The 27,802-nt window shown below is 38.5% G+C and overlaps 1 protein-coding gene across 6 annotated transcripts; it reads right to left on the minus strand.

Annotated features, from left to right (window-relative positions):
• Window positions 1-814: 814 nt before the first annotated feature.
• Window positions 815-18,611, minus strand: zp2l1 (zona pellucida glycoprotein 2, like 1). Of its 6 annotated transcripts, none has more exons than XM_073855297.1 (9): window positions 17,846-18,610; window positions 14,244-14,418; window positions 13,983-14,170; window positions 13,820-13,917; window positions 13,397-13,554; window positions 13,126-13,318; window positions 12,910-13,057; window positions 999-1,074; window positions 815-927 (listed from the first exon to the last, which is right to left on the minus strand). In XM_073855297.1, exons 1-9 carry the CDS (start codon window positions 18,572-18,574, stop codon window positions 854-856), a joined length of 1,839 nt encoding a protein of 612 aa, XP_073711398.1. In that variant the 5' UTR covers window positions 18,575-18,610; the 3' UTR covers window positions 815-853. The 6 variants fall into 6 exon arrangements, with proteins under 6 accessions (XP_073711398.1, XP_073711397.1, XP_055071433.2 ...); XM_073855296.1 differs by lacking the exon at window positions 999-1,074 and adding an exon at window positions 12,756-12,831; XM_073855295.1 differs by lacking the exons at window positions 815-927; window positions 999-1,074 and adding exons at window positions 12,570-12,684; window positions 12,756-12,831.
• Between the last annotated feature and the right edge of the window lie 9,191 nt (window positions 18,612-27,802).

Raw genomic sequence — 27,802 nt, forward strand, 5'->3', positions numbered from 1 at the left:
AAATCAACAGCAAATGATCATGCAATAAATTAAATACAATAATGGCTCAGTCTACGTAACACATTGTTTCACAAAAGGAGAACCACCAGCGTGCTCTATTTTCATACTGAAATTCAGAGAAGTGACATGCTGGAAACAATCAGACTGCTCCCCTCACAGTAAGACATATAGGCAGGAAAAGACCAGGGATCCCTGGACACACACAAATGACAGGGTGTTTGTCAACAAACACCACAGCAGATACTCACCAGCACAAGGGAATACGGATCCAAAGTAAACATTTTACCACCAGATGCTTGTTGGGAGGCAGTTTAAGAGGTCACGCAATTAAGCTAGTAGACTGCAGCTTTGCAAATTTAAACTTTAGGTTATCATGACCCAATCACAGAATATCCTAGAGCCAGGACTGGTAAACCAGCAAACATTTTAACAAATTATCCCCTTCATTTAGTGCAGTATTTAGTACTATACACAAATCATTTATTGGCACATGCAATGATGCTTAAGATGTAAAGTATTAAAGTGAGTTGCATTCACAGCATTGGCCACAAGTTGTGCTTTAAAGGTCACCCAAAAGACCCTCAAAAACCTCAATGATTACAGTCAAACATGAGATTTAAGTATGCTTGCAAGGATACAATTGTGCTGTTTGATAACCTAATCATGTTTCATAAGTTTGAAAGGACATGAATGCGTGTAAGTGAAAGAGCAAATTTGAGCTATAGTATTTAATGGCTTCAGTGTTTACACAGCAATACCTTGGTCAAGAATACACTGCTGCCGCCAAGGAACAGGAAGTAAAAAACACACTAAATAGACTTAGAAAACGTTTATTGCAGAAAAATCATAACGCTCAGATCTTGAACTGGATTTCTCCACTGGACACGACTGCATGAGGAGCATATTCTGAAGTCCCAGCATCTCTCCCTGCAAAAAGTAGTAAGGTCAGAGAAGGGCTCGGGTACATTAAGCACTCAGTGTGAAGTGTTAAGACTTACTACTCCTGTTGCAGCTCTGGACACAGGAGTCTGCTGCAGTTGGGGTGCAAACTGATGTACTGCAGTGAACGAAGACCTACAAGAGGTAGGAAAACATTTTAGACTAGGTACAAGCTCAATTTAATAACGTTAGATGGAACAAGGATAACATTACTGATTGAAACAGTGGTGCCATTGATGTAGAGTCCACAAATGTGAACATCTTCAAGGAAAACCGTTTGTGATGGGTTGGAAATTGAAGCCCTGAAGATCCATCCACTGGAATTGTGTTGGTAAGGTAGCGGTCATCGTGGTAAGGACATCTATGCAAGACACAGTGTATAAACAAGGTGCTTGACAGTAATTATGCAAGAGAAAAATAAAAAATATAAGTTACCCATTCACAAGAAGATGCCACTGTGGCAGGCTGAGAGGATCAGGGTTAGAGGTCGCCCAACATTGCTCCAGTTTTAAAACAATGTTGGGGTCACTCCGCCCCAAAATACGCACTTCAACAAAGACCGGCTCTCTCAGTACTTTTGTCACAGGGTACTCATCATTTGAATAGAATGAAGAATATGCCTGATCGTCTATGAAGAGATCAAGAAATATTTGAGTATAGAGACCTTCATAGAAGAGGACTAGGAGTGAACCACAAGTTGCTTTACCTTGTACACATCCCTTAGTGGAACATTGTCCGTTAGCCAGTCGAAGCTGTGCACTCAGAGGACCAGGAGCAGACACAGGAGGTGGTGGAGGGACAGTGTTGACGACAACAACCAGTGCCTCGACACCAGTGCCAGAATAACGACACTGAAAGAGAAGCCTAAGGGAATGTAGCAGTAAGAGACCTGAACCCATAATGACAATAAATTCCAAGTTATTTTTAACCCAATGCTGGTAAATACTAGATGGAACAGTTGTTGGGTTAATAAACCTAGGTTGTTTCAATGCAATTCTGGGTTTTTTTTATGGTTGGGTTAACTACAAGGCATATAATTATTTATAACCCAACATGAATTCTGACCAATATTTACCCAGCATTGAGATAAAAACCACCAAACATATTTTAGAGTGCAGGATTAGGGAGTCATCTTACGTATAACTGCTGTCTCTTGTGATTGAGCCAAGTGGTCCAATACCCACTTCATAGGAAGAAGTCATTTTGTTCTCATAGACAAGATAGTCACCATCCATCTGCAGAAAGAGATGTGTTATGGTTGAAAAATGGCATGCAAGAAAGTTAATAAAATTTCATACGAACCATTGTTGTGGTTCCACAGGCAGTGACAGGGAACTGGTAAATGGCAAAAGATGCAGTGGTACCAACGGGCCCACAGGGTGGGTCTCTTCCTCCCAAAAGGCTGATAGAATCCAGGCTCAAACTTGGGAGAGTAGAGTCTCTGGCTACCACGACCACAAACTGTCCATCTCGTGTGCATTGAACAGTCACTAGTAATAAAAAAAAAAAAAAGTGTCTGAACCACAATTCCATAAAGGATAAAGAAGAGACCTCAAATCACTTACCAGTTTTGCCATAATAACACTGGTTTCCATCAAAACAGCAGTTTATGGACTGACAATTTGCAGGAGTAATGCCAGGCTCACCACACTGCACCTTTTCATAATCCTCTACCACACATGTCTGAATTGCCTCTGCCTGAGATGGTGGCTGCTTCACCCAAGAAGGTGGCTGGTTGGCCTGAGATTGTGGCTGGTTGGCCTGAGATGGAGGCTGCTTCACCCAAGATGGTGGCTGGTTGGCCTGAGATGGTGTCTGCTTCAACCAAGATGGTGGCTGGTTGGCTTGAGATGGTGGCTGGTTTGCCCGAGATGGTGGCTGGTTCACCAGAGAACTCAGAGGTTGAGATTGTTGCCCAGGCCATACTTGATTTTGTGCCAAGGAAAGCGCAGCAGACAAACTACCAGTGGCACAAAGTACAAAAAATCCTAACAAGCCCCAAAGTGCTGCCATTGTTCCAAAGCTGAACACAAGTACTGAGCAACTCACAGTGCTGTTTTTAAAAGATGATAATTATCCATTTGGATGGTTCTCCCCACCTCCATATTTGCCATTAATTAGCACCCAGCCCTCATCAATCAAGGCTATGAGTTTCAGCTGTTCTTAACAGATTGGATGTCGTGAGTAAACGTTTATTCACGTTGAAAACAGTGCTTGTAAAATCTATGCTAATTTAACAATTAACTAAATCTCAGTAATGCTGGGAACACACCAAAAGATTTTTACATCTTAGGCCAGTGTTCTTCACTCCCAACCCTGTAGAGCCGGTGTCCTGCAGACTTTAGCTCCAACCTTAATCAAACACACCTGACAGCTAATCAATGTCTTCATGATCTCTAAAAAATCACAGGTACGTGTGTTTGATTAAGGTTGGAGCTAAGCTCTGCAGGACACCGGCTCTCCAGGATTGGGAGTAATGAACACTGTCTTAGGCTATTTTCATAAACGGACATTTCAACCTCATCAGGTTTCAAAAATAATATCGTGCACACATGTCAGTTTTCAGAAAAGTGTTTATTTACACATACCCGTGCATATATGCCGTCAAGAGAAGCTCAAGCCCACGAAAGCCAATCACCGGCTGTTTCTTCATGTTGGAGGGAGGAGTTATTGCAGTAGGTGATTGATGACGTCAAAGTACCACGAGAGCGAGTTGAGGAATCACACCTAGATGTCTAATTTTGAATCGCTCTTGCTGTACTTTGACATCATCCGTCTGTCGGTTCTTGCAGCGCCGCATGAAGTCAAACACATGTAAAATTGCTGACCTCCGAACACTCGTCTCTGCTCCTCGACATAATGGAGCAGCTGTATTTGCAAATACAAACACACGAACCGAGTTTGCACGAACATAAATGTGATCTTGGAAGCGTTCAGAGTAGCAGAGTAGGTGTGAGTTCTGGCGCATACTCTGTGACGTTGCCTGCTTAAACATCCGTTTGTCTCAGTTTACATGCAACCGTGCAACCAAAGATTTTCAAGATCTCCACTCTGGCCAGAGTTTTTAGAAACAATCGGTTTCAGAGGCGAGTTCTCCGTTTGCGTGTAAACGAGGGGCACAAACAAAGTCAAATCTCTCAGTTTTTAAAAATAACCATGTACGTGTAAACAGGGCCTTATAGACAAGTTTCCCGGGTGAAATAGGCAGGTCGCCATTAGCCTTTCACTCTGCCAACAACTTCCGGTTGTGTCTGCCAAGCACTTCCGGTTATCGAGTTAGTTTTCGCCATGAGTTGTTGCAACCACGATTAGCACAATATGTCCCGGAGCCGTGTCGATGTGTAATACCATCCATAGTTTACTTTTTTCTGCACGCTAACCAAAGACAGTAAAAGACGCTAAACCGGAAGTGCTTGGCAGACACAACCGTAAGTCGTTGGCAGAGTGAAAGGCTAATGGCGGCCCACTTATTTCACCCGGGAAACTTATCTATAAGATTTTCAAACATGATGAGAAAAAATAAATTCATAACTTCTTACAAGGCGTTTCAACCATGAAATACACCTCCTTTGCATAGGTCTGTGCTCTTTAAATGCTGTTATATAATAACCTAATATAAATAATTCACTGACAAACATGAACATGCTTTGAAGATAAGGGAAAACTGCTTGGTCACGTTTTCCGTGTGGTTTTAGATGCGACACGTAAAGTAAATGTGAAGCAACTGTGCATATGTGCTGCCACCGGGGCTCGGCTCGAGGACAAATGGCATCGGCACCAATTTGGGTTTTATTGTACCACTTCCATCCGTGAAACAAGAAGTGAGGAACCTTTTTGGGGTAATAATGTTTCCAGACACGCTGAAAACTTGTTCTGATGGTTTACTCGTACCAGTAGCACGGGTTGTGATACTGAGACCGTTGTTGCGGACCATGTGGCACATTTTTACCAGAGAGGGCGCGAGAGCTAATGGATTTTGCGAATGCACGGAACGCAGTCTAGGCGTACACACGTACACTTTGGGAAAGATAAAACTATTGCATGGAAGTGATTGAAGAGATTTAAAGTGCATGAACACTCTCTGGGCAAGAGCGGAGAGAAATTCATAGCGCATACCTGAATGCACACATCCCAGTTTTGTCCGAAATCAAAGGAAACCCACCAGTGAGGTTTGCGCATCATTTTAATGTAGACTACTTTGTGCAACAGTAATGCCCTCTCGACATTTGTCAGTAAAAGTCTTAAATAACTTTTAACAGAAACCACGATCAAGCATATACAATTTACTGCTGTTGTTAATAAATATTTAAAGTGTTTGTCTAAGGTTTGTGTGTTTATCTTTTCAGTTAACCTTCCCGTTCCACTTTTAATCATTAGAAGTGAATCTATTTATGCCTTCCTAGCATGTTTTTCATGCACCTAAATATATATGATATATGATCTATACTGATATTACCAGCTAAATAATGTAGTCTTAATTTGGGTGGTCAATCTGCATCTAATCTAGCTAAATCGAGTATGATTATTCAAATTAAAGTCATTTTAGGACACCAAAGTCAAATTTAATAATAAAATGTATTTTATCAGCAACAAAATTTTGGCCAGTGAAAATACTGAGCGGCTAGCCACTTTGGCTGGTGAGCAAAAAAGTTAACGTCAAGCCCTGGTACCCAGCATTACGAATTTGTGTCTTGGATGCAACACTTTTGCTGTTGAAAATGCTTAGTGAAATTGTCTGTAAAATCTAGGGCTGTGTATTGCCAACAATTTCCCGATACGATACGTATCCCGATACAAGGGCCCCGATACGATGCGCATCACGATACAAGACTATATTGAATTACTTTTTTTTTTCAGAATTTAGTAACATTATTATTATTATTATTATTATCTGATTATTGTACATTGAATAAGAAGTGTTGTAACAGTTGTGGTTTTGCCATTCATTTATTAGCTTTTGGGGTAACTCATAGAAATACTTAAAATCTCAAAGTTAGTACTTAACTTATGTTTTTTTTAAAGCAGATTTACAAAGATAGTGCCTTACTCAACGGATTATATTTGTGTCTCTCATTTAATTATTCTATATCTATGAATATATCTATAAACATGCAGAGTTAATACCATTTAATAGAAATCAGATTATTATGTGACAGCTATAGTTTGAAGTAGCTCTGTATCTCTTCTCTAGACGTACACTTTTCACTTGCAAATCTTTGAAGATATCTGCGCTTTCATACTGAACTCATTGATTTTAAATACACACGCGGGCGCGAGAGAGATAGCAAAAGAGAAAGAGAGAGAAGACACGTGCGCCAGCGAGACAGACACGCAAAGTGAAAGTATATACCCCGCTACCTTTTACTCTACGTACATATGGATCAACAGCGATTCGTCACGTTACTTTCAAAAGTGCATCCGAATCGATACGGAAGGTGCTGTATCGATGCGCGCATCGTCAGGCGTCCATGACGATGTATCGTCGTATCGATATTTTGAACACAGCCCTAGTAAAATCCATGCTGATGTCTCATAATCCGTTTAGGAGATTTGAAGCCACAAAGTTCGATTACCTCATTGATTTTAGCCCCAATTCAGTATTAAAGATATTAAGGTTATTTTTCACAGAATGTTCTTATGTAGTATGATTTTGTGGAAAACCGTAACTACAAAAAGTTACTTTTGCAAAGTTTTCATAGACACATAGTATATGTATTAGAGTATATAAATCCTGCAGTTTTTTATTCAATAAAGCATATTATGCAACAGTAATGTCATATACAGTTAAGTAACGTTGCTGTGTGCTCCTGCAAATGTAGTGTTACAGTCAGTGCATACAAAAACGTGCAAAATATGCATGCTTTGTGCACATGCACAATCCTACCCAGTCTCCTGAAGATGCGTATAAATAGCACGAAGTGTAAAACTCGTGCAATACATACGCCAAATTCCACTTTGGCGTGATACGCCAGTCCTTCCCATTTACTTAAACGGTGCATCTTTTTTTGTCATTTTATTTATTGGTTTCTCAATTTTTTCTGTTTTTTAAACCATTTTCGCTTGGGTTTAGGGTAAGATTTTAGATTTGCTTAAAGGATTAGTCCATTTTCTTAAAAGAAAAATCCAGATAATGGACTTTAATAGAACCCAACATTTAATACTTAACTCAACACATAACAGTTTTTTTCAACAGAGTTTCAAAGGACTATAAACAATCCCAAACGAGGCATAAGGGTCTTATCTAGCTAAACGATTGTCATTTTTGACAATAAAAATGACAAATATACACTTTTAAAGCACAACTTCTCGTCTAGATCTGGTCGTGATGTGCTAGCGTGACCTGACGCCAAGGTTATTTTCGTACACGAAAACTGAAACTATGAGTAAAACTATCAGCTAAAAAACATTTTCGTTAACTGAAATAAAATAAAAAATACATAAGAAATGAAAAACTAAAACTAAACGAAACGAGCAAATGTTATTGAAAAACTAACTGAAATAAAATAATAATTATCAAAAATAAATATTCGTGTTCGTAATTAATAAGCTCTCATCCCGTGGCGGAAAATCTGAACAGGCTTTATAATAGACCCCTTAATCGCCGACGTCACTGTGACGTCACCGCTCTAGCTGGAGGCAAAACATAAGGAAGAACTCATAACAGGAGCGCTAAAAGTTGAGGTTTTGACTTTAAAATGTCGTCTTGTTGTGTTTTTGGCAACCAAAATAGAAGGACCAGCACTTTTGGTTCAAAGCAAAAGTTTAACCGGGTCCCGGCAGACATTCCTTCACAGAAATAAAAAGGACAATTGTGGTTGAATGGACGGAGACGATCGCAAATAATGCTCGTGTTTGCAGTGCACACTTCATATCTGGTAAATTAATCTATTCATCTGTGTTGGTCTTATCTAGTACAAATCAGAAAGTTTCTGTTTTATAGGTGATGATAAGTCAAACGTCAGTGCACTAGCTAGCTTAAATGTTAAACAAACATACAGCGATAGATGTGTGTGCCATCCTTTGAATGATCTCTTAAAATAATCCCCATTGCTAATCATAGTTAGCCCAGCGATAGGTTACATTAGACAATAAGCCTTGACAAAATTCCACAAACCAGCCGAAAATACTTCGTATGTAGGAAATATCCAAAACCTGGTTAAAATGTTTCCAATGAGAACAAGATACAAGAACTAATTGTTACAGCGTTAATTTACAAAAATAGCTGTTATGCAGAGTAAGTAACTTTACATATTCAGACAGTTCCGAACCTTCTTCTGCATCTATGTTTAATAAATCCCTTCTAAAATGTCCTAGCTTACGCTTGTCAGCATTGCGTCCGCGCCTCTTTTTGGCTCCAACTAATCCCGGATTCCCGGCCCACCCGGAGACGTTGCAATGTTTACAAACTTTTAAGGAGTCTTTACTTGTAGATGGTGCTTTATGCATGTGAGATTAGCTGAGGCTGACAGCAACCTCAGTTAACTGATAAATATGTCAGACAGTCTAGCTGCTGTTAGCTGCTAAACTATAATTACTAAAACTATAACTGAAACTAAATAAAATAAAAACTAAATAGAAATGTGTTTGCAAAATAAAAACTAAACTAAAACTAACAAAACCATTCATGAAACTAACTAAAACTAAACGTAAATTTAAAGCAAAATTGAAAACGATACTAAAATAAAAACTAATTTAAAAAGGCAAAACTATAATAACCTTGCCTGACGCAATACGTCATCACGTCAAGAGGTCACAGAGGACGAACGCGAAACTCTGCCCCAGTGTTTACCTTTTGAGAAAGAGGACCGTTCCGACGTTGTTGTATGTCAACTGATACTAATTAATGTCTTTGTGGCAGTTTATTGTTTACAATGGTCCGCAAATGTGCATTTTATATATGTCAGGGCTCGACATTAAAGGGAAATTCCGCCTTGAAATGATACTAGGGTTAAAGGCGGAGTCCATGATGTTTGAAAGCCAATGTTGATATTTGAAATCTCCTAAACAAACACGCCCCTACCCCAATAGAATCTGGACCTTCTGTTGATAGACCCGCCCCACACATACGCAACCCGGCATTTGATTTGATTTGATTGGCTATAAGTGTGTTTTGGTAGTCGGCCCGTCTCCTTTTCCAACGCGTTTTTCAAACATCGTGGACTCCGCCTTTAATAACAAACGTGTACCGAGTTCGACCGTTCACTGGAGTTTGTTTTCATGCTAGTCTAACGTGACCAGTGTTATTGCTACACGCAAATTAGCATGTTATGGTAGCCTTCGGGGCATCAGTGCATTAAAAACGAAATCGCTATGTCTATACTACTAATAATGCTCAAAATAACCCCACACTTACACTGTAGCACAATGAGGGTCTCTATATGTAAACCGAAGCATTGAGAACTTTGCAAGTGCACAGGCAGTCCACTAAAAAGAAACATTCACCGTTCACGTCCGGACCACACATCCATGCGGGCGCCATCCCGGGAAAACTAAACTCTCGCGCGAAACGTTGTTGCCCTGAACAGGTGTTGTGCTTTCACGTGAGAGTTCAGTTTTCCCAAGATGGCGCCCGCATGGATATGTGATCCAGACGTGAACGGTAAATGTTTCTTTTTAATAAACTGCCTGTACACTTGCAAAGTTCTCAATGCTTCGGTTTACATATAGAGACCCTCATTGTGCTACAGTGTAAGTGTGGGGTTATTTTGAGCATTATTAGTAGTATAGACATAGCGATTTCGTTTTTAATGCACTGATGCCCCGAAGGCTACCATAACATGCTAATTTTCGTTTAGCAATAACACTGGTCACGTTAGACTAGCATGAAAACAAACTCCAGTGAACGGTCGAACTCGGTACACGTTTGTTATTAACCCTAGGATCATTTCAAGGCGGAATTTCCCTTTAAGGCTTGTCCGCTTGTCCAGGACAAGTGGATTTTTTGTAGGACAAGTGTAAGAGAAAATTAGTTGTCCGAATGGACAGGTTAAATTTCAATCAATGTTACTTCACGTTATGTGCCGTTAACGACAGAGCAGAACGCGCAGCGAAAACACAGAGCGGAATATTGAACATAGAGCGCGGCACGCCGACACACACGTTTACATGTACTGTTATTGTTACTAAACAAGCTGTGCGCGCATTAAACCTGATCGACGAACATGTGTGTGCGCTTTGCGACAGCGATTTGAATCTGACAGAGTTCGACACTGTACATTAAAAATCCCACACAAACATTACAGCGTAAATGCTAGGTTTAAGATTGATTTTATATATATATAACAGATAATCTAGATACATTTATTCTAATAATTTTTAAAACATGGTAATGTTTTGCTTTAGTGTTTTTATGTCAGACAATCATTGAAAAATCTTCTATTACTTTGCTTTAATTGCTAGTCCGGGTTTGGTTGAAGGCTACAGTTTGTCTGGTTAGAACAAGTATGTCTCACTCAAAGTATTCAAATCGTTGACTTTATTAAATGTGCATAGATGTGTGTTTAGTATTGCACGCACACGCACAGTCCACAAAACGTCCTTTGATTGGAATCAATCCTGCTTATTTAAACTATAACTATTTTCCGTTATCATTCACCTGCTCTATTCTCCGACACTGCGCAGACTCTCTAGCGGTAAGTTTTGGAACAGTCCATTTCGCACTTAACAACAGGGGTGATCGGATTAGTCCATTTATTAAAGGTGACTCTTTTCTACAATCATTGAAATGTGGGAAAAATGAAGAGAAAGGCAGCAGATAAAGCATCATTCTTCAGAAAGAGTAACAAGAAGCAGCCAAATTAATCTTAGTAAAATACATTTCAGTGGCCTAAATTCACATGATTTTCTGGTCTCTATAGTATTTTCAGCAATGGGAGATATAAATCCTGGTTTCAAAGTAAAATTTAAAAGTTTTATTTGATTAAATAGTTTAAAAAAAACATGAGGTTTAATAATGACTATAAATTTTATGTTAATCTCAATTCATTTTAATTAAAATTCAAGTATTGTAGCAATTGTATGTTATACATTATTCTTATTAACACACCTATAATACTTAAAAGTATTTTAAGGATAGATGATAGAGATTTTATGTGCCACCCCAGAGTAACTGCTGGCCCCTGCCTGGCCACCACTGAAAATCCTTTGCTCCGCCACTGATTAGCAAAACACAAAAAATACATTATATTATAAATCTTTACCCGGACAAGTGACTTTTGTGCATGGACAAGTGAAACACAAATTTACTTGTCCGAAGGACAAGTTGTTAAAAAAGTTAATGTCAAGCCCTGTATGTAACACGTGACCTCCCTACGTCACTACACATTTACGTTAGGTCGCACTGGACCGGACCAAGACGAAAAGTTGTAGTTTAAAAGTACATTTTTTTTTTCTTGTCAAAAATGACAATCGTTTCGCAAGATAAGACCCTTATGCCTCGTTTGGGATTGTTTATAGTCCTTTGAAACTCCGTTGAAAAAAACTGTTAAGTGTTGAGTTAAGTATTAAATGTTGGGTTCTATTAAAGTCCATTAAAATTAGAAAAATCCTGCAATGTTTTCCTCAAAAAACAATTTCTTCTTGACTGAACAAAGAAAGACATCAACATTTTGGATGACATGGTGGTGAGTAAATTATCTGGATTTTTCTTTTAAGAAAATTGACTAATCCTTTAATGAGGTTATTTAATATACAGGTTTCTCCATGTTTTGTCCATATTTAAGCCATGGTAGCTTGGAGTTGGGGTTAGGATGTCATTTTTATATAACAAAAAGTTGTTCTAACCCTAAACCCAAGCAAAAATGGTAAAAGCAAAAAAATTGAGAAACCAATAAAACGACAAGATGCACCGTTTAATTGAATGGGAAGGACTGGCGTATGATATGCACGCCAAAGTGGAATTTGGCGTATCTATTGCACGAGTTTTACACTTCGTGCTATTTATACGCATCTTCAGGAGACTGGGCTGGCACAATCATAAAATTAGCACACTAGTATGTATTTTAAACAGTCTGCAAGCATAGATTAAGTTCATCCTTTCAAATGTGGATCTCAGCCATTATGGTTTTTGTTTGGGTGACTTTGTCTTTAAAACTAGCATATTAAACTGATCACTTTCTTTAGCTTGAAGTTTAGTTAAATCAAGCCTATAAATGTAAGACTGCACAACAGATGTGGAGAGACACTTATGGAACTAACTGTGAAAAAACTAAGGGAATTTTAACTTCAGAACACTCAAGTGACCTTTTTGAATTTGTTTCTATTAAAGCTAGTGTTCATAACAGCCTTTTTATAATGCACAAGACTGTCAAAGAGACAGGTGCAATTTCCCTGGACAATTGTTTATATCTGTGAGGTAGTCAGCACTGGCATTCAGGACACACCACTGATCTATTCTAGTCAACATTTAAAGTGTTAAAGTTTTTCAAAGTTGTTCTAAAGACAAGAATGAGTATTAGGGATTGGTTTTATGCTTACTTTAAAGGTTTGATCCACGTCGAATGTTGACTAGCGTATATAAAATGACTAGATTGCACATAACACTTCCAATGAGAAGTGAAACCGTCATAGAGTTCGAGCCACCATCTTGGTATTCCCAAGTGGCAGAGGGCATCATTGATTTACACTCAAAATAGATTTAACACATGTTTATTGCAAAAACAACTTAAGATGCTTAAATTCTGAAGCAGATTTCTCCACTGGACACAACTGCATGAGGAGCATCTTCTGAAGTCCCAGCATCTCTCCCTGCAAAAAGTAGTAAGGTCAGAAAAGGGTTCAGGTACATCAAGCACTCAGTGTGAAGTGTTAAGACTTACTCCTCCTGTTGCAGCTCTGGACACAGGAGTCTGCTGCAGTTGGGGTGCAAACTGATGTACTGCAGTGAATAAAGACCTACAAGAGGTAGGAAAACATTTTAGACTAGGTACAAGCTCAAGTTAATAACGTTAGATGGAACAAGGATAACATTACTGATTGAAACAGTGGTGCCATTGACGTGGAGTCCACAAATGTGAACATCTTCAAGGTAAACCGTTTGTGATGGGTTGGAAATTGGAGCCCTGAAGATCCATCCACTGGAATTATGTTGGTTAGGTAGCGGTCATCCTGGTAAGGACATCTGCACAAGACAAAGTGATTAAACAAGGTGCTGGACAGTGATAGTGCAAGAGAAAATTAAGAAATTACCCATTCACAAGAAGATGCCACTGCGGCAGGCTGAGAGGATCAGGGTTAGAAGTTGCCCAACATTGTTCCAGTTTTAAAACAATGTTGGGGTCAGTCCGCCCCAAAATACGCACTTCAACGTAGACCGGCTCTCTCAGGACTTTTGTCACAGGGTACTCATCATTTGAATAGAATGAAGAATATGCCTGATCGTCTATGAAAAGATCAAGAAATATTTGGGTATAGAGACATTCCTGGAAGAGGACTAGGAGTGAACCACAAGTTGCTTTACCTTGTACGCATCCCTTAGTGGAACATTGTCCGTTAGCCAGTCGAAGCTGTGCACTCAGAGGACCAGGAGCAGACACAGGAGGTGGTGGAGGGACAGTGTTGACGGCAACAACCAGCGCCTCAACACCAGTGCCAGAATAGCGACACTGAAAGAGGAGCCTAAGGGAATGTGGTAGTAAGAGACCTGAACCCACAATGACAATAAATTCCAAGTTATTTTTAACCCAATGCTGGGTAGACATTGGACAGAACACATGTTGGGTAATAAATAAACCTAGGCTAGGTTGTTTCAATTCATGGTTGGGTTAACTACCCCAGCATAGAATTATTTATTATCCAACATGTATTCTGTCCAATATTTACCCTGCATTGGGTTAAAATAACCCAACATTTTAGAGTGCAGAATTAGAGAATCATTTCTTACGTATAACTGCTGTCTCTTGTGATCGAGCCAAGTGGTCCAATCCCTACTTCATAGGAAGAAGTCATTTTGTTCTCATAGACAAGATAGTCACCATCCATCTGCAGAAAGATTGCATTAGGGTTGAATGTCATGCAAGAAAGTGTTCATAAAGTTTCATACTAACCATCATTGTGGTGCCACAGGCAGTGACAGGGAACTGGTAAATGGCAAAAGATGCAGTGGTACCAACAGGCCCACAGGGTGGGTCTCTTCCTCCCAAAAGGCTGATAGAATCCAGGCTCAAACTTGGGAGAGTAATGTCTCTGGCTACTACGATCACAAATTGCCCATCTCGTGTGCATTGAACAGTCACTAGTAATCGAAACAAAGGGTCCCAATCACAATTTCATACAGGATGAAACAGAAGAGACCTAAAATCACTTACCAGTTTTGCCATAATAGCACTGGTGTCCATCAAAGCAGCAGTTTATAGCCAGACAATTTGCAGGAGTAATGCTAGGCTCACCACACTGCACCTTTTCATAGTCCTCTACCACACATGTCTGATTAGGCTCTGTCTGAGATTGTGGCTGCTTCACTTGAGATGTTGGCTGGTTCGCCTGAGATGGTGGCTGCTTCACCAGAAAACTCAGAGGTTGAGATTGTTGCCCAGGCCATTGAAAGGCTAATTGATTTTGTGCCAAAGAAAGTGCAGAAGACAAGCTACTAGTGGCACAAAGCACAAAAACTCCTAAGACGCTCCGAAGTGTTGCCATTGTTCCAAAGCTGAACACTGTACAAGTACTGAGTAACTCAAACTGCTGTTTTTAAAGTATGATAATTATCCATTTTGATGGTTCTCCCCACCTCCATATTTGCCACTAACTAGCACCCAGCCCTGATCCATCAAGGCTATGGGTTTCACCTGTTCTTAACAGATTGGATGTCGTGAGTAAACGTTTAATCGACTTAATCATTCCAGAAAGTGAAACACTTTTCATTATCAGGCATATTAGGGAAAACAGCAAACAATATATATGATTATGTTATTAAGTTTATAAAATAAATAAGAGAACATAGAGAAGATGGTTTAATTTATTAAATTTTTTGCCCTATCCCCTATTCTCAAATTATGTATATGTATATTCAGATCCACACTCCAGTCCAGTCAGTGGCGGGAATGCTCCTATAAGTTGCTTGCCAACCACCATTAAAACACCAAAGAAAAAAAAGAAGAGGTGTAAAAGTTTATTTACCTTGAAAACGGTGCTTGTAAAATGTGTGCTAATTTAACAATAAACTAAATCTCAGTTACGTGGTTAAGGATTTGCGTCTTGGATGAAACACTGTGGCTGTTGAAAATGCTTATTTTGAACATATTGTAACATTGTAAAATCCATGCTGATGTCTCAATCCGTTTAGGAGATTTGAAGCCGCAAAGTTCGATTACCTCATAGATTTATACCCCGATTCAGTATTAAAGATATCAAGGTTAAATTTTTACCAAATGTTCTTATGTAGGATGTTTTTGTGTGGTAAACCGTAAATCACAAAAAATACTTTAGCAAGGTTTTCACAGACACTTATATGTACTACAATATATAATTCCTGCAGTTTGTGTACAATATTAAGCTTATGGAATGGTAATGTTATATATAGTTAAGTGCAACATTGCCATGTGCTCTACTGTATAGTCCTACTGCGTGTTTTGGCAAATGTAGTGGAACATTTAATGTGCACATGCAGCATAAACCTAGCATAGCATTTTACATAGTCTACAAGTATAGATTAAGTTAATCCTTTCAAATGTGGATCTTAGCTATTATGTTTTTTTTTGGGTGACTTTGAAAAGGTTTTGATCAGTTTAATATGCTATTGTTAGTTTCTACAGACACTTTATTCAGCATCAAATGTAGTGTGTTGGAGCCGATAAACTTAAGACCGCACAACAGACGTGAAGAGATGCTTATGAAGTTTAAGTGTTAAAACTAAGGAAACTTTAACAGCTCAGAAGACTTGAGGGATTTTTGTGAATTGTGTTTCAATTAAAGTTACTGTTCATAACAGCTTTTTATAGTGCACAAGACTGTCAAAGAGACAGGTGCAATTTCCCAGGATGATTGTTTTTATATCTACCAGGTACTGTATTCAGCACTTGCATTCAGAACACACCACTGATCTATATATAACGACTGAATTTCACATAACATCAGCAAGAGGTGAAGCCATCGCAGAGTAAAAACCACCATCTTAGTACTCCCAAACGGCAGAGGGCGTCATTGACACACATTCAAAATAGATTTAGAAAATATATGTTTATTGCAGGAAAAACTCAAGACGCTCAAATTCTGAAGCGGATTTGTCCACTGGACACAACTGCACGAGGAGCATCTTCTGAAGTCCCAGCATCTCTCCCTGCAAAAAGTAGTAAGGTCAGAAAATGGCTCAGGTACAGCAAGCACTCAGTGTGAAGTGTTAAGACTTACTCCTCCTGTTGCAGCTCTGGACACAGGAGTCTGCTACAGTTGGGGTGCAAACTGATGTACTGCAGTGAACGAAGACCTACAAGAGGTAGGAAAACGTTTTAGACTAGGTACAGGCTCAATTTAATAACATTAGATGGAACAAGGATAACATTACTGATTGAAACAGTGGTGCCATTGATGTGGATTCCACAAATGTAAACATCTTCAAGGTAAACCGTTTGTGATGGGTTGGAAATTGGAGCCCTGAAGATCCATCCACTGGAATAGTGTTGGTCAGGTAGCGGTCATCCTGGTAAGGACATCCATTCACAAGAAGATGCCACTGTGGCATGCTGAGAGGATCAGGGTTAGAGGTTGCCCAACACTGTTCCAGTTTTAAAACAATGTTAGGGTCAGTCCGCCCCAAAATACGCACTTCAACGTAGACCGGCTCTCTCAGGACTTTTGTCACAGGGTACTCATCATTTGAATAGAATGAGAAATATGCCTGATCGTCTATGAAAAGATCAAGAAATATTTGGGTATAGAGACATTCCTAGAAGAGGACTAGGAGTGAACCAAAAGTTGCTTTACCTTGTACACATCCCTTAGCGGAACATTGTCCGTTAGCCAGTCGAAGCTGTGCACTCAGAGGACCAGGAGCAGACACAGGAGGTGGTGGAGGGACAGTGTTGACAACAACAACCAGCGCCTCGACACCAGTGCCAGAATAACGACACTGAAAGAGGAGCCTAAGGGAATGTGGTAGTAAGAGACCTGAACCCACAATGGCAATAGATTCTGCAGAGTTATTTTTAACCCAATGCTGGGTAGCTATTGGGCAGAATGCTTGTTGCAATGCAGGGTTGTTTCATTTCATGATTGGGTTAATTACCCAGCATAGAATTATTACCCAACATGTATTCTGGCCAACATTTACCCTGCATTGGGTTTAAAAAAAAACAATTTAGAGTGCAGGATTGAAGAATCATTTCTTACGCATAACTGCCGTCTCTTGTGATCGAGCCAAGTGGTCCAATCCCTACTTCATAGGAAGAAGTCATTTTGTTCTCATAGACAAGATAGTCACCATCCATCTGCAGAAAGATTGCATTAGGGTTGAATGTCATGCAAGAAAGAGTTCATAAAGTTTTATACGAACCATCGTTGTGGTGCCACAGGCAGTGACAGGGAACTGGTAAATGGCAAAAGATGCAGTGGTACCAACAGGCCCACAGGGTGGGTCTCTTCCTCCCAAAAGGCTGATAGAATCCAGGCTCAAACTAGGGAGAGTAATGTCTCTGGCTACCACGATCACAAATTGCCCATCTCGTGTGCATTGAACAGTCACTGGTAATTGAAACAAACAAAGTGTCCCAACCACAATTCCATACAGGATGAAAGAAGAGACCTCAAAAAATCACTTACCAGTTTTGCCATAATAGCACTGGTGTCCATCAAAACAGCAGTTTATAGCTTGGCAATTTGCAGGAGTAATGCTAGGCTCACCACACTGCACCTTTTCATAATCCTCTACCACACATGTCTGAATTGCCTCTGCCTGAGATGGTGGCTGCTTCACTGGTGGCTGGTTCACCCGAGATGGTGGCTGGTTTGCCCAAGATGGTGGCTGGTTCACTGGTGGCTGGTTCACCCGAGATGGTGGCTGGTTTGCCCAAGATGGTGGCTGGTTCACTGGTGGCTGGATCCCCCGAGATGGTGGCTGGTTCACTGGTGGCTGGATCCCCCGAGATGGTGGCTGGTTCACTGGTGGCTGGATCCCCCGAGATGGTGGCTGGTTCACTTGTGGCTGGTTCACCCTAGATGGTGGCTGGTTCACTGGTGGCTGGTTCGCCCTAGATGGTGGCTGGTTTGCCCAAGATGGTGGCTGGTTTGCCCAAGATGGTGGCTGGTTCACTGGTGGCTGGATCCCCCGAGATGGTGGCTGGTTCACTGGTGGCTGGATCCCCCGAGATGGTGGCTGGTTCACTTGTGGCTGGATCCCCCAAGATGGTGGCTGGTTCGCCCTAGATGGTGGCTGGTTCACTGGTGGCTGGTTCGCCCTAGATGGTGGCTGGTTCACTGGTGGCTGGTTCGCCCTAGATGGTGGCTGGTTTGCCCAAGATGGTGGCTGGTTCACTGGTGGCTGGTTAGCCCGAGATGGTGGCTGCTTCACCAGAGAACTCAGAGGTTGAGATTGTTGCCCAGGCCATTGAAAGGCTACTTGATTTTGTGCCAAAGAAAGCGCAGCAGACAAGCTACCAGTGGCACAAAGTACAAAAAATCCTAAAAAGCCCCAAAGTGCTGCCATTGTTCCAAAGCTGAACACAAGTACTAAGTAACTCAAACTGCTGTTTTTAAAGGATGATAATTATCCATTTTGATGGTTCTCCCCACCTCCATATTTGCTACTAATTAGCACGCAGCCCGATTCATCAAGGCTATCAGTTTCAGCTGTTCTTAACAGATTGGATGTTGTGAGTAAACGTTTACTTACCTTGAAAACGGCGCTTGTAAAATGTATGCTAATTTAACAATTAACTGGATCTTAGTTACGTGGTTAAACATTTGTGTTTTGCATGGAACACTTGTTGTTGAAAATGTTTATTTAGAACATATTGTGACATTGTCTGTAAAATCCATGCTAATGTCTCATAATCCGTTTAGGAGATTGCCACAAAGTTTGATTACCTCATTGATTTCACATTGATTTATGGCCAATTCAGTATTAAAGATATCAAGGTTAAATTTTTACCGAATGTTCTTATGTTAAAAATTACGTTAGCAAGGTTTTCACAGACACAAATACTATGTACTAAATCCTGCAGTTTGTGTGAACGATATTAAGCATATTCTGCAACAGTAATGGTATATACAGTTGCTATGTGCTCTTAGGCCTACTGTTTTTTTTTGGCAAATGTAGTGGAGCATTCAATGCATGCAAAAATGTGCATAATATGCATGTGCGCATGCTACCGCAAAATAATAAAACTAGCACAGTAGTATTTTAAACAGTCTGCAAGCATAGATTTAGTTCATCCTTTTAAAGGTGGATCTTAACTGTTATGGCTTTGTTTTTGTTCGAGTGATTTTGAAAAAGTTTTGATCAGTTTAATATGCTATTTTCACAGTTTCTACCGACACTTGAAATTTAGTGTGATCGATCCTATAAATGGAAGTCTGCACAACAGATGTGAAGAGACACTTATGGAATTTAAGTGTAAAAACTAAGGGAATTTTAACTTTAGCAGTTCAGAAGACTCAAGTGACCTTTTTGAATTTTATGTTTCTATTAAAGCTAGTGTTTATAACAGCTTTTTATAGTGCACAAGACTGTCAAAGAGAAAGGTGCGATTTCCCAGGGCAATTGTTTATTATATCTGTGAGGTAGTCAGCAGCACTGGCATTCAGGACACACTCATACTTTCCCAAATATAGAATTTAAATTTTATTTAATCCACTTGTGAGGAGCAGAACAATTTGGTGAACATGCAGTTTGGGTACACAAACATTTCAGTACAGCAAAGAAATATATCCAGGCCCGGCTGGCCAGGGTCGGGATATGCCATGGGTTGAACTTTGCTGTCCCTATAGGCTGCCAGCACTCACAATATTTTCCAGCCCCACTTGCATAATTTGCAGGTGAGAGATGTCCCCGCCGCTTTATGCCCAAGTTGATTGTGTCTCAACGACCGTTTATTGGAAGAATTCTTGCATTAGGGTCCATTAACGTCTAAAACGCATGGAAAACGCAGGACGTGCTTTTCAAAGCGCTCGTCAGCTGCCTTTGCTACCGGTACCACTCGCTGTGAATACGAAACTTGAGCACGACTTGATACAAACAGCCTCTAAAAGGAAAATGATCTAAATTGTAATATTTTAAAATCGAAGTCATAGATGTAACAATGAATCGTATATGAATAGTCATTATTCATCGTCTATTGCAAGAGTAGCCTAATAAAAATAAATTTAATGCAAAACTCATCAGTTTATTGGTGAAAAAATTAAGTTTTATATGAATATGATGTTTTCTCAAGTAAAACAAAATTTTAAAAGTTCATTATATATTTGTTCTTTTTTTAGGCCTACCTTACAATATTTGGCAATATGCATAATCTTAGCGCTAAAAAATTCAGATTTATTTTTTCATCTGTTTCCCCTGCATATTTGATAAATCTGGCCTGTTTTTGAGGTTTAATTTAATAATATTAAAACACCTTATGGTAGGGCTGCAAGGTTATGGCAAAATTATAATTGTTTAGGCTACTTTATGCATTAAATGCATTAAACTTTCGTTTACAAAGACGTGAAACTCACCGAGTGGTCAGGGGTGTTCACTGATATGCTCACACAAAAATTGCTGCAAAAGATGCTTTCCAACAGGTGTTTTACCATTCGTTGTAAACTTGTGGATCTATTTTTTAAACGCCTCACACCTGTATATTCTTCCGTTGAGAGCTTAAATAATAGACACTCCAGCCCAGTTGGTGGCGACAATCGCCTTTGCCAATTGCAAGAATACAAACAACGTTCCCGGCGCGGACTAATACCGTACCTCACAGCACATCTAATACAAGTCAATGGAGTTGGACAAAACTACGATAAAACCTGTTGGAATGCGTCTTTTGCAGTGATTTTTGTGTGAGCATATCAGTGAACACCCCTGACCACTCGGTGAGTTTCACATCTTTTTTAAATTAAAGTTTAATGCATTTTAGGAAGGATTGTTCCTGTGCACCTATAAAGCCATTATAGAGGTGGGAGGTGATACAAGAAACACCTGAAAATCCTCAGGGCAGCATCATATGTCGAGATTTTTGTCAAAATCGTTCTATTTTATCATAAACAATCTGAAAACAGGGCTTTAAGTGTAAAATACCGAACTTGTCCTTTAATAGTCTAACTTAACTACATTAAGATGTCACTAAGTACTGTATATTATCAGCTGTATTAATAGTCTACCCAGTCTCACAAAGTTTCGTGATATAGTCACGTATTTTTTTTTATTCTTTTTTCGACTGTTTTTTCCTATTTTTAAACCATTGTCGCTTCGGTTTAGGGTTAGATTTGGTGCTTGCATTAGAATGTCACTTAATATATTGATCTACACTATTTTTCCTGATTTATTTTTTTATATGTCGCCTGGCGTTAGGGTTAGAGTTGGGTTTGGTTAGGGATGTCATTTTATGTAAATCTAACCCTAAACCGAAGCGACAATGGTAAGAAAATAGGACAAAACAGTCGAGTAACCAATACGTGATAATCACACGAAAACAGGAATTCGTTATACGACTACGAAAAAACACGAAATTTCGTGATAATAGCACGAAAAAAGAATCAAAAAAATACGTGACTATATAACGAAATTGCGTGAGACTGGGCTGTAATAGTTTACCTTAACTACATTAAGATGTCACTAAGTACTGTATATTACAAATAATTTTCAATAATTTTCCTTCTCAGTAAGTAAAGGAACGCTTGAGTCATAGAGCCAACTGCTGTTCGGTTGACCTCTACAAATTACTTTAGTAATTGCCATTCTAAAGTTGTTTCGTCGAAAAAAATTTTTTTAAACAATGTGCTTTTTTAAACTGTATCTTTTAAAGTCAAGCAACTCCTCTAAAATAAATTACGTAATTCAGACTTGACCCGGCAACCGCAGAATAAAATGACAAAATTGTCATGTATTGAAATGCCATTTAGATTTCAGGTTTCAGCTCCATTGCACAGCAGGTAAAATGGATTTATTCAAAGGCAATAATGGAATGAAGAAGGGGTTCTGGACATATATGGCTTTAAAGGAACAGTGTGATCAAATGAAGTCTTTTGTCAAAAATAAGTGGCATGAGGAAGATAATGAATAATGGAATAATCTCCCGTGCTCTCCAACTGGTGCGCATGAACAAAAGCATCTTCATACAGTTCTCTAAACTCTTAAAAAATTGCAGCATTTTTGTCAAATCAACACATTAAGTTAAAAAAATTCAATTTGAATTCATAAGTTATGTCAATCTTTTTAAGCCTTTTATACTATTCCAAAATCTAGAACAAATTCAAAATAATGTACAGTGTTGTTTAGAGCTATGGTTGAATGGAACTCTCTTCCAGGACATATTGCTAAAATTAAAAATATTATGAGTTTTAAAAAACAAATAAAATAATTTTTATGTTAACTTATATTGGTAGATAGAGTATATTGTATGTGTATGTAGAGGTATATGTGTCTATATGTAAGTGGGTATATGTATATTTTTTATTTTATGAGAATTTGCTGTTTGTGGTGTAGGACTGGATAAAAGGATTGTGTATTGTTATGTGAGTTACAGTATGTGTTATGTGTGGACCCCAGGAAGAGTAGCGGATGCATTTGTTGCATGAGCTAATGGGGATCCTAATAAAATAAATAAATAAATAAAATAAATAAGCCCAAACTTACAGTATAATAGTAGGTTGAATTGACTTGCAAAACCAAGTTGTTTTAACTTCATGCTGCATTTTCACAGTGTATTTTGATGAAAGTGTTTTGTTGATTAATAGGGGTGAGGGGGGCACAAACTAGCGCAGGGTTTTATTTTAGCACAGCTAAAAAGCACAGGGCTGAGCAATCTGTGCTTTTGGTCATTTTCTCTTACTATCAGAGATCTCCTTTGAAACTGAAGTAGTTTTGAGGTGTTTTCGTTAAGATCACGGACAAATGCTGTTTTGGAGTCGTGTTAATAAATTTCATACATCATCAATTTCAAGTCATTAAATCCAATCCTGTATTATTTTAATCATTGTCTTATGTCCTAAAACATAACACTATTTGCTACCATATGATACTGTAATTTGCTTTTCACACACAGTGTTACAAATAAGCCTTGAGGATACTATGATATTGAAATAAAAAACAATGTAAATACCATTAATCAAAATGATAACTGTAAATACAACATCAGGAAAAATATTACAATGACTTTTTTTCTTAGCTGTCTGGCCCTTTCAAAAATATGTGTCCATATGCATTGTAATATAATACAAGGCTCGTTAGATTAAGGATCATGGATGAATGGATAGATGTGTGGATATCTATATATTATAGACAGATGTATACAATATCCACATATAGAATAGTATTGCATTATCTGTCTTTAAATATAATTTGAAGAGTTTGGTTCCAAAACGCAATAAATCCATTTTTACAAATTTCGGTAAAAAACGTGTTTTCTATACCAAGAAAGTGACAAGATGAAACCAATATTTTCTGTTACAAACTTTCCCATAGCATCTTTAGGTTATAAAAACATAAAAAATTCAAATCCATAACTTGATTTTTAAAGATTTATTATAAAAACGAATAATTTTTTCCACAAAATGCAATAAATCCATGACGGGTTTTTTTTTCAAAATGCTATAAATCTATTCAATCAATGTATAAATGTGAATTCATCTTTGCCATGATATATTCATTTAGTTGAACAATGATATATACTGACAAAAAAATAAACATTAATGGCATTAATCAAAACACTTACTTTGTCATATTAAGATCACTGTCATTGCAGCGGTTATACTTGACGCCGTTGCTTAGCATTTTTCACAGCGATCAGCTGTAAAATGTTTTGGTCCTGCTCGATTCTCGTTGACTTTGAGCAAAATAATGTAAAGTTATTCATATGATCCCCTGGGGTCAATGTGTTAGCATGACAAACTTGATGCTGTCGGGAGATAAGCACCAGTCTCCCAAGTGCTTTGCGTAAATTATTAGATGTTGATGACAATCTTTCCCGTCACAGAAAACAACCACAGGTTTATCAATGTCATTAAAGTATTATTTTGTTTAGTTTGTTGATTACGAAGTACAAAGTAGATGAGGAAAACTAGGACTCCGTATACTCAGCGCGCCGCCATGTTTGTTTACATTGCGTGAATGGTCCGCTGTAATTTCTGGAATGGATTTATTGCGTTCTGTAAAAAAGGAGAAGTGGCGTTTATCGCATTTAGGGAAAAAAGGGAGAAAGATGACAGAATAACACGGCGGATATTGGATTTTGCGTAAAATTAATTGTTTACTTTTAAATACTGACCTGATATAATACTGATTTTGGCAGTAACTCAATTTTTTCAAAAATGGCGTTTATCGCGTTTTGGAACCAAACTCTTCATTTTATAGCAAGTGTTACACCAAACCCTTTGTCTGATTCGATTAACTCGAATCAGACAAAGTAATAAACTGTCACTTTCAGTATAATGGTATGACAACGGTAGGTTCCACAAACAAAGTGTGTATTGCTTGTGAAAAAATATGATTAATGTAACTGAAATATGTTTTTAATGGTCAAAAAGTGCTAGGTTGTGCCCCTACATCAGAGTGCTCCACACAAAACTTGGAAATGAGTTTAGCGCTTTGATCTATAAGTGGGTCATCAACTATCGTTCTGTAACACTAGAACCAGGGTTGTTTAGAGTGCAAATCCAATGGGTCCCATTTGTCCAGAGTCCATGCTGCTTCTAAATATTTGATAACCTGCATGTGTACATGCAAACATGTCAAATACTGTGTGTGTCTCCTGAGGTGTATTGAGTGATTGCATTGCTTTCTGGCTCAAATATGCTCTGGAGGTTTGTGTAAAATGTCTTTATCTTTAATTATGGATGCATGGGGACACATTGATGTTAAAGAGCACCTATTGCGTTGCTAAAAGCAATGTTATTTCGTGTCTTTGGTATAATACAATGTGTTTGCGTGGTTTATGGTTACCATACGGTACATTATTGTTGCTCCTATAAGCCCTGTCCCCGTGAAATGCATGGATTTTGTACAAAGCTCATTGTTGTGAAAATCACTGTGCCTCCGATTGGAAAGCTACAGTAACCAGTACATTGTGATTGGCCTGAATACCTCTGACATCATCCGAAAATGTGACGCTCCTTACCCTATTCGCAATGCAATACTGACAGGAGTTAATGTCTTTATTAGTCTTTATTAGTCAATTTTCTTAAAAAAAAATCCAGATAATTTACTCACCACCATGTCATCCAAAATATTGATGTCTTTCTTCAGTCGAGAAGAAATTATGTCTCCCGAGGAAAACATTCCAGGATTTTTCTCATTCTAATGGACTTTAATGGACCCCAACACTCAACAGTTTTAATGCATTTAAAATTGCAGTTTCAAAGGACTCTAAACGATATCAAACAAGACAAAAGGGTCTTATCTAGTGAAACAATTGTCATTTTTGGCAAGAAAAAATTAAAATATGCCCTTTAAAACCACATCTTCTCTTCCTCTGGCCAACGCGACCTCACGTAATTGCGTAATGACGGCAAAAGGTCACGTGTTATATATATGAAGTGCACATTTGCAAAACATTTTAAACAATAAACTGACACAAAGACATTAATTAATATCATTCGCCATACAACAACGTTGGAACGTTTCTCTTTCTCCACACTTGAAAACACTGGGGCGTATTTTTGCATATGTCATCCATGACCTCTTGACGTGATGACGTATTACGTGAGGTCGCGCTGGCGCATCACAGGACCGGAGGAAGATGAGAAGTTGTGGTTTAAAGTGCATATTTTTTATTTTTCTTCGCTAGATAAAACCCTTATGCCTAGTTTGAGATCGTTCAGAGTCCTTTGAAACTGCAATTTTAAACTGCATTAAAACTGTAAAATATTGGGGTCCATTAAAGTCCATTAACTCTTTCACCCCAATGACGAGATATCTCGTCAATTAAGAGAAAACGCTTCCCCCCCAAATGACGAGATTTTCAGTCTTTCCGCAATGCCGCTATTATCCATCAGATGGCGCCCTTCCGCAACTTTTTAAACCCGGAAGTATTGCCCTATGGCAAGCGCCTGCATGTCCATGTCTGTTTTAAAGATCGCTCTGAATGGGATCTCTATGAAAAGTCTGTCACAAAAATGGAATTATCTCTGCTTTTTGCTCAAAAGGTGGTGTTTTTGCAGAAACCTACCCATATTCAAAAGCTGATTACAAAAGAACCACTAAAGGTAGGAAGAAAAGTTTTTTTTTTTGTTTGAAAGCAGAGGGTCTGTTCTTTCATTTGGTATATTGTATGTTAATATATTTAAAGAAGAACATTTTCTGGAAGGCATTAAACTTTGGTGAAAATCATGAAAAACGCTGGCGCGGCTGACAACTTTTTTAAAAAATGCTGGCGGTGAAAGAGTTAAAATGAGAAAAATCTTTAAATAATTTCCTCAAAAAACACAATTTCTTCTCGACTGAACAAAGAAAGAAATCAACATTTTGGATGACATGGTGGTGAGTAAATTACCTACATTTATATTTTTAAGAAAATTGACTAATCCTTAAAGTGTTAGAACTGAGCAGTACAACATATTATCTCTTTAAGTAAATAGAGCAGGATTCCCTTCAATGTACCCTCATTATTATGACATAATAGATCTATATTTATGAAGGGCATTGGTTCTAGTCTCGTGTTTGAAAACCCAACAACCTGCAGCTGTCTATCTGCCAGGAGCATTGCCTGATGAGCGAATGACTGCTTGATGATTTACGTCTTTGGTAATGACAATATTGGGCCTCTACACAACCCTCCTTCTCTCTGTGCCTGTGTGGTTTTGTAATTTCACAGTGGATGACTTTGAAAAACATACACAATATGTTAACCTAACTAAAATGTCATATTTCCTTAAAAGTGCTCACACAGCTATTCATTTAAATGGAAATGGAGTGAACTTTGAAATGCACAACCTACACTTTCCCCTACTAATTTGAAATTATTTCATCCCAACACGAACTGATGAAGTTAGTAGAATGGAGCACTTTAAATGGCATGAAAACGTAAATTCAGCCGGGCAGAGTGAATGCTTGTAAACAAACCAGTCCATTTTTGTGAAAACAACCCTGCACAGCCTCTAGCAGAATGATGGTAGTAATGCAGTTAACAGGACACTGTGGGTTCTTGAAAAAGTTGAAAACATGGTTATTGACCCATCAATATTGTGAGCATTTATAGTGATTTATGCATGGTAGTAAGTAATTTTATGTTGCTATAGTCTTAGTTTATTTTTTTCTGCTTTTCTATTTTCTCCATATTATTTATGTGATCATTATCATTCTCGTTTGTACACATTTTCTATCTGTCATTGACATCAACATGCAAAAAGGGTCTACAGATGAAAATTAACCAATATTTAATCGAATGCTTTTTACATATTTATGATAGTATTGTACATTGTCTTTGTTTAAAGGGGACATATCATGAAAATCTGACTTTTTCCATGTTTAAGTGCTATAATTGGGTCCCCAGTGCTTCTATCAACCTAGAAAATGTAAAAAAGATCAACCCAGCAACTAAGTTTTGGTAAACCATTCTCTGCAAGCATGTGAAAAATAAGTCATGTGAAATTTAGCTCCCCCTGTGATTTAGATCCCCCCTGGGGATAATACCACCCCTTAATCTGCACTATCCAACCACGGCACTGCCATTTAGTGCAGAGATCAGCTCATTTGCATTTAAAAAGACACACCAAAAACGTCACATTTTTGCTCACACCGACA

The sequence above is a fragment of the Misgurnus anguillicaudatus genome, chromosome 17, assembly GCF_027580225.2.
Source record: "Misgurnus anguillicaudatus chromosome 17, ASM2758022v2, whole genome shotgun sequence".
In the NCBI taxonomy this organism is placed as follows: domain Eukaryota; kingdom Metazoa; phylum Chordata; class Actinopteri; order Cypriniformes; family Cobitidae; genus Misgurnus; species Misgurnus anguillicaudatus.

What these genes read in the sequence shown, in the direction of transcription:
- zp2l1 (XM_073855297.1), bottom strand. Translation starts at nt 18,574, where the DNA reads ATGGCAGCACTTTGGGGCTTTTTAGGATTTTTTGTACTTTGTGCCACT. An exon ending in CTCGGGTGAACCAGCCACCA is followed by an intron (nt 14,419 to 17,845) that starts GTGAAGCAGCCA and finishes CCACCATCTCAG; the next exon opens with GCGAACCAGCCAACATCTCA. An exon ending in CCAGAGCTGCAACAGGAGTA is followed by an intron (nt 928 to 998) that starts GTAAGTCTTAAC and finishes TACTTTTTGCAG; the next exon opens with GGAGAGATGCTGGGACTTCA.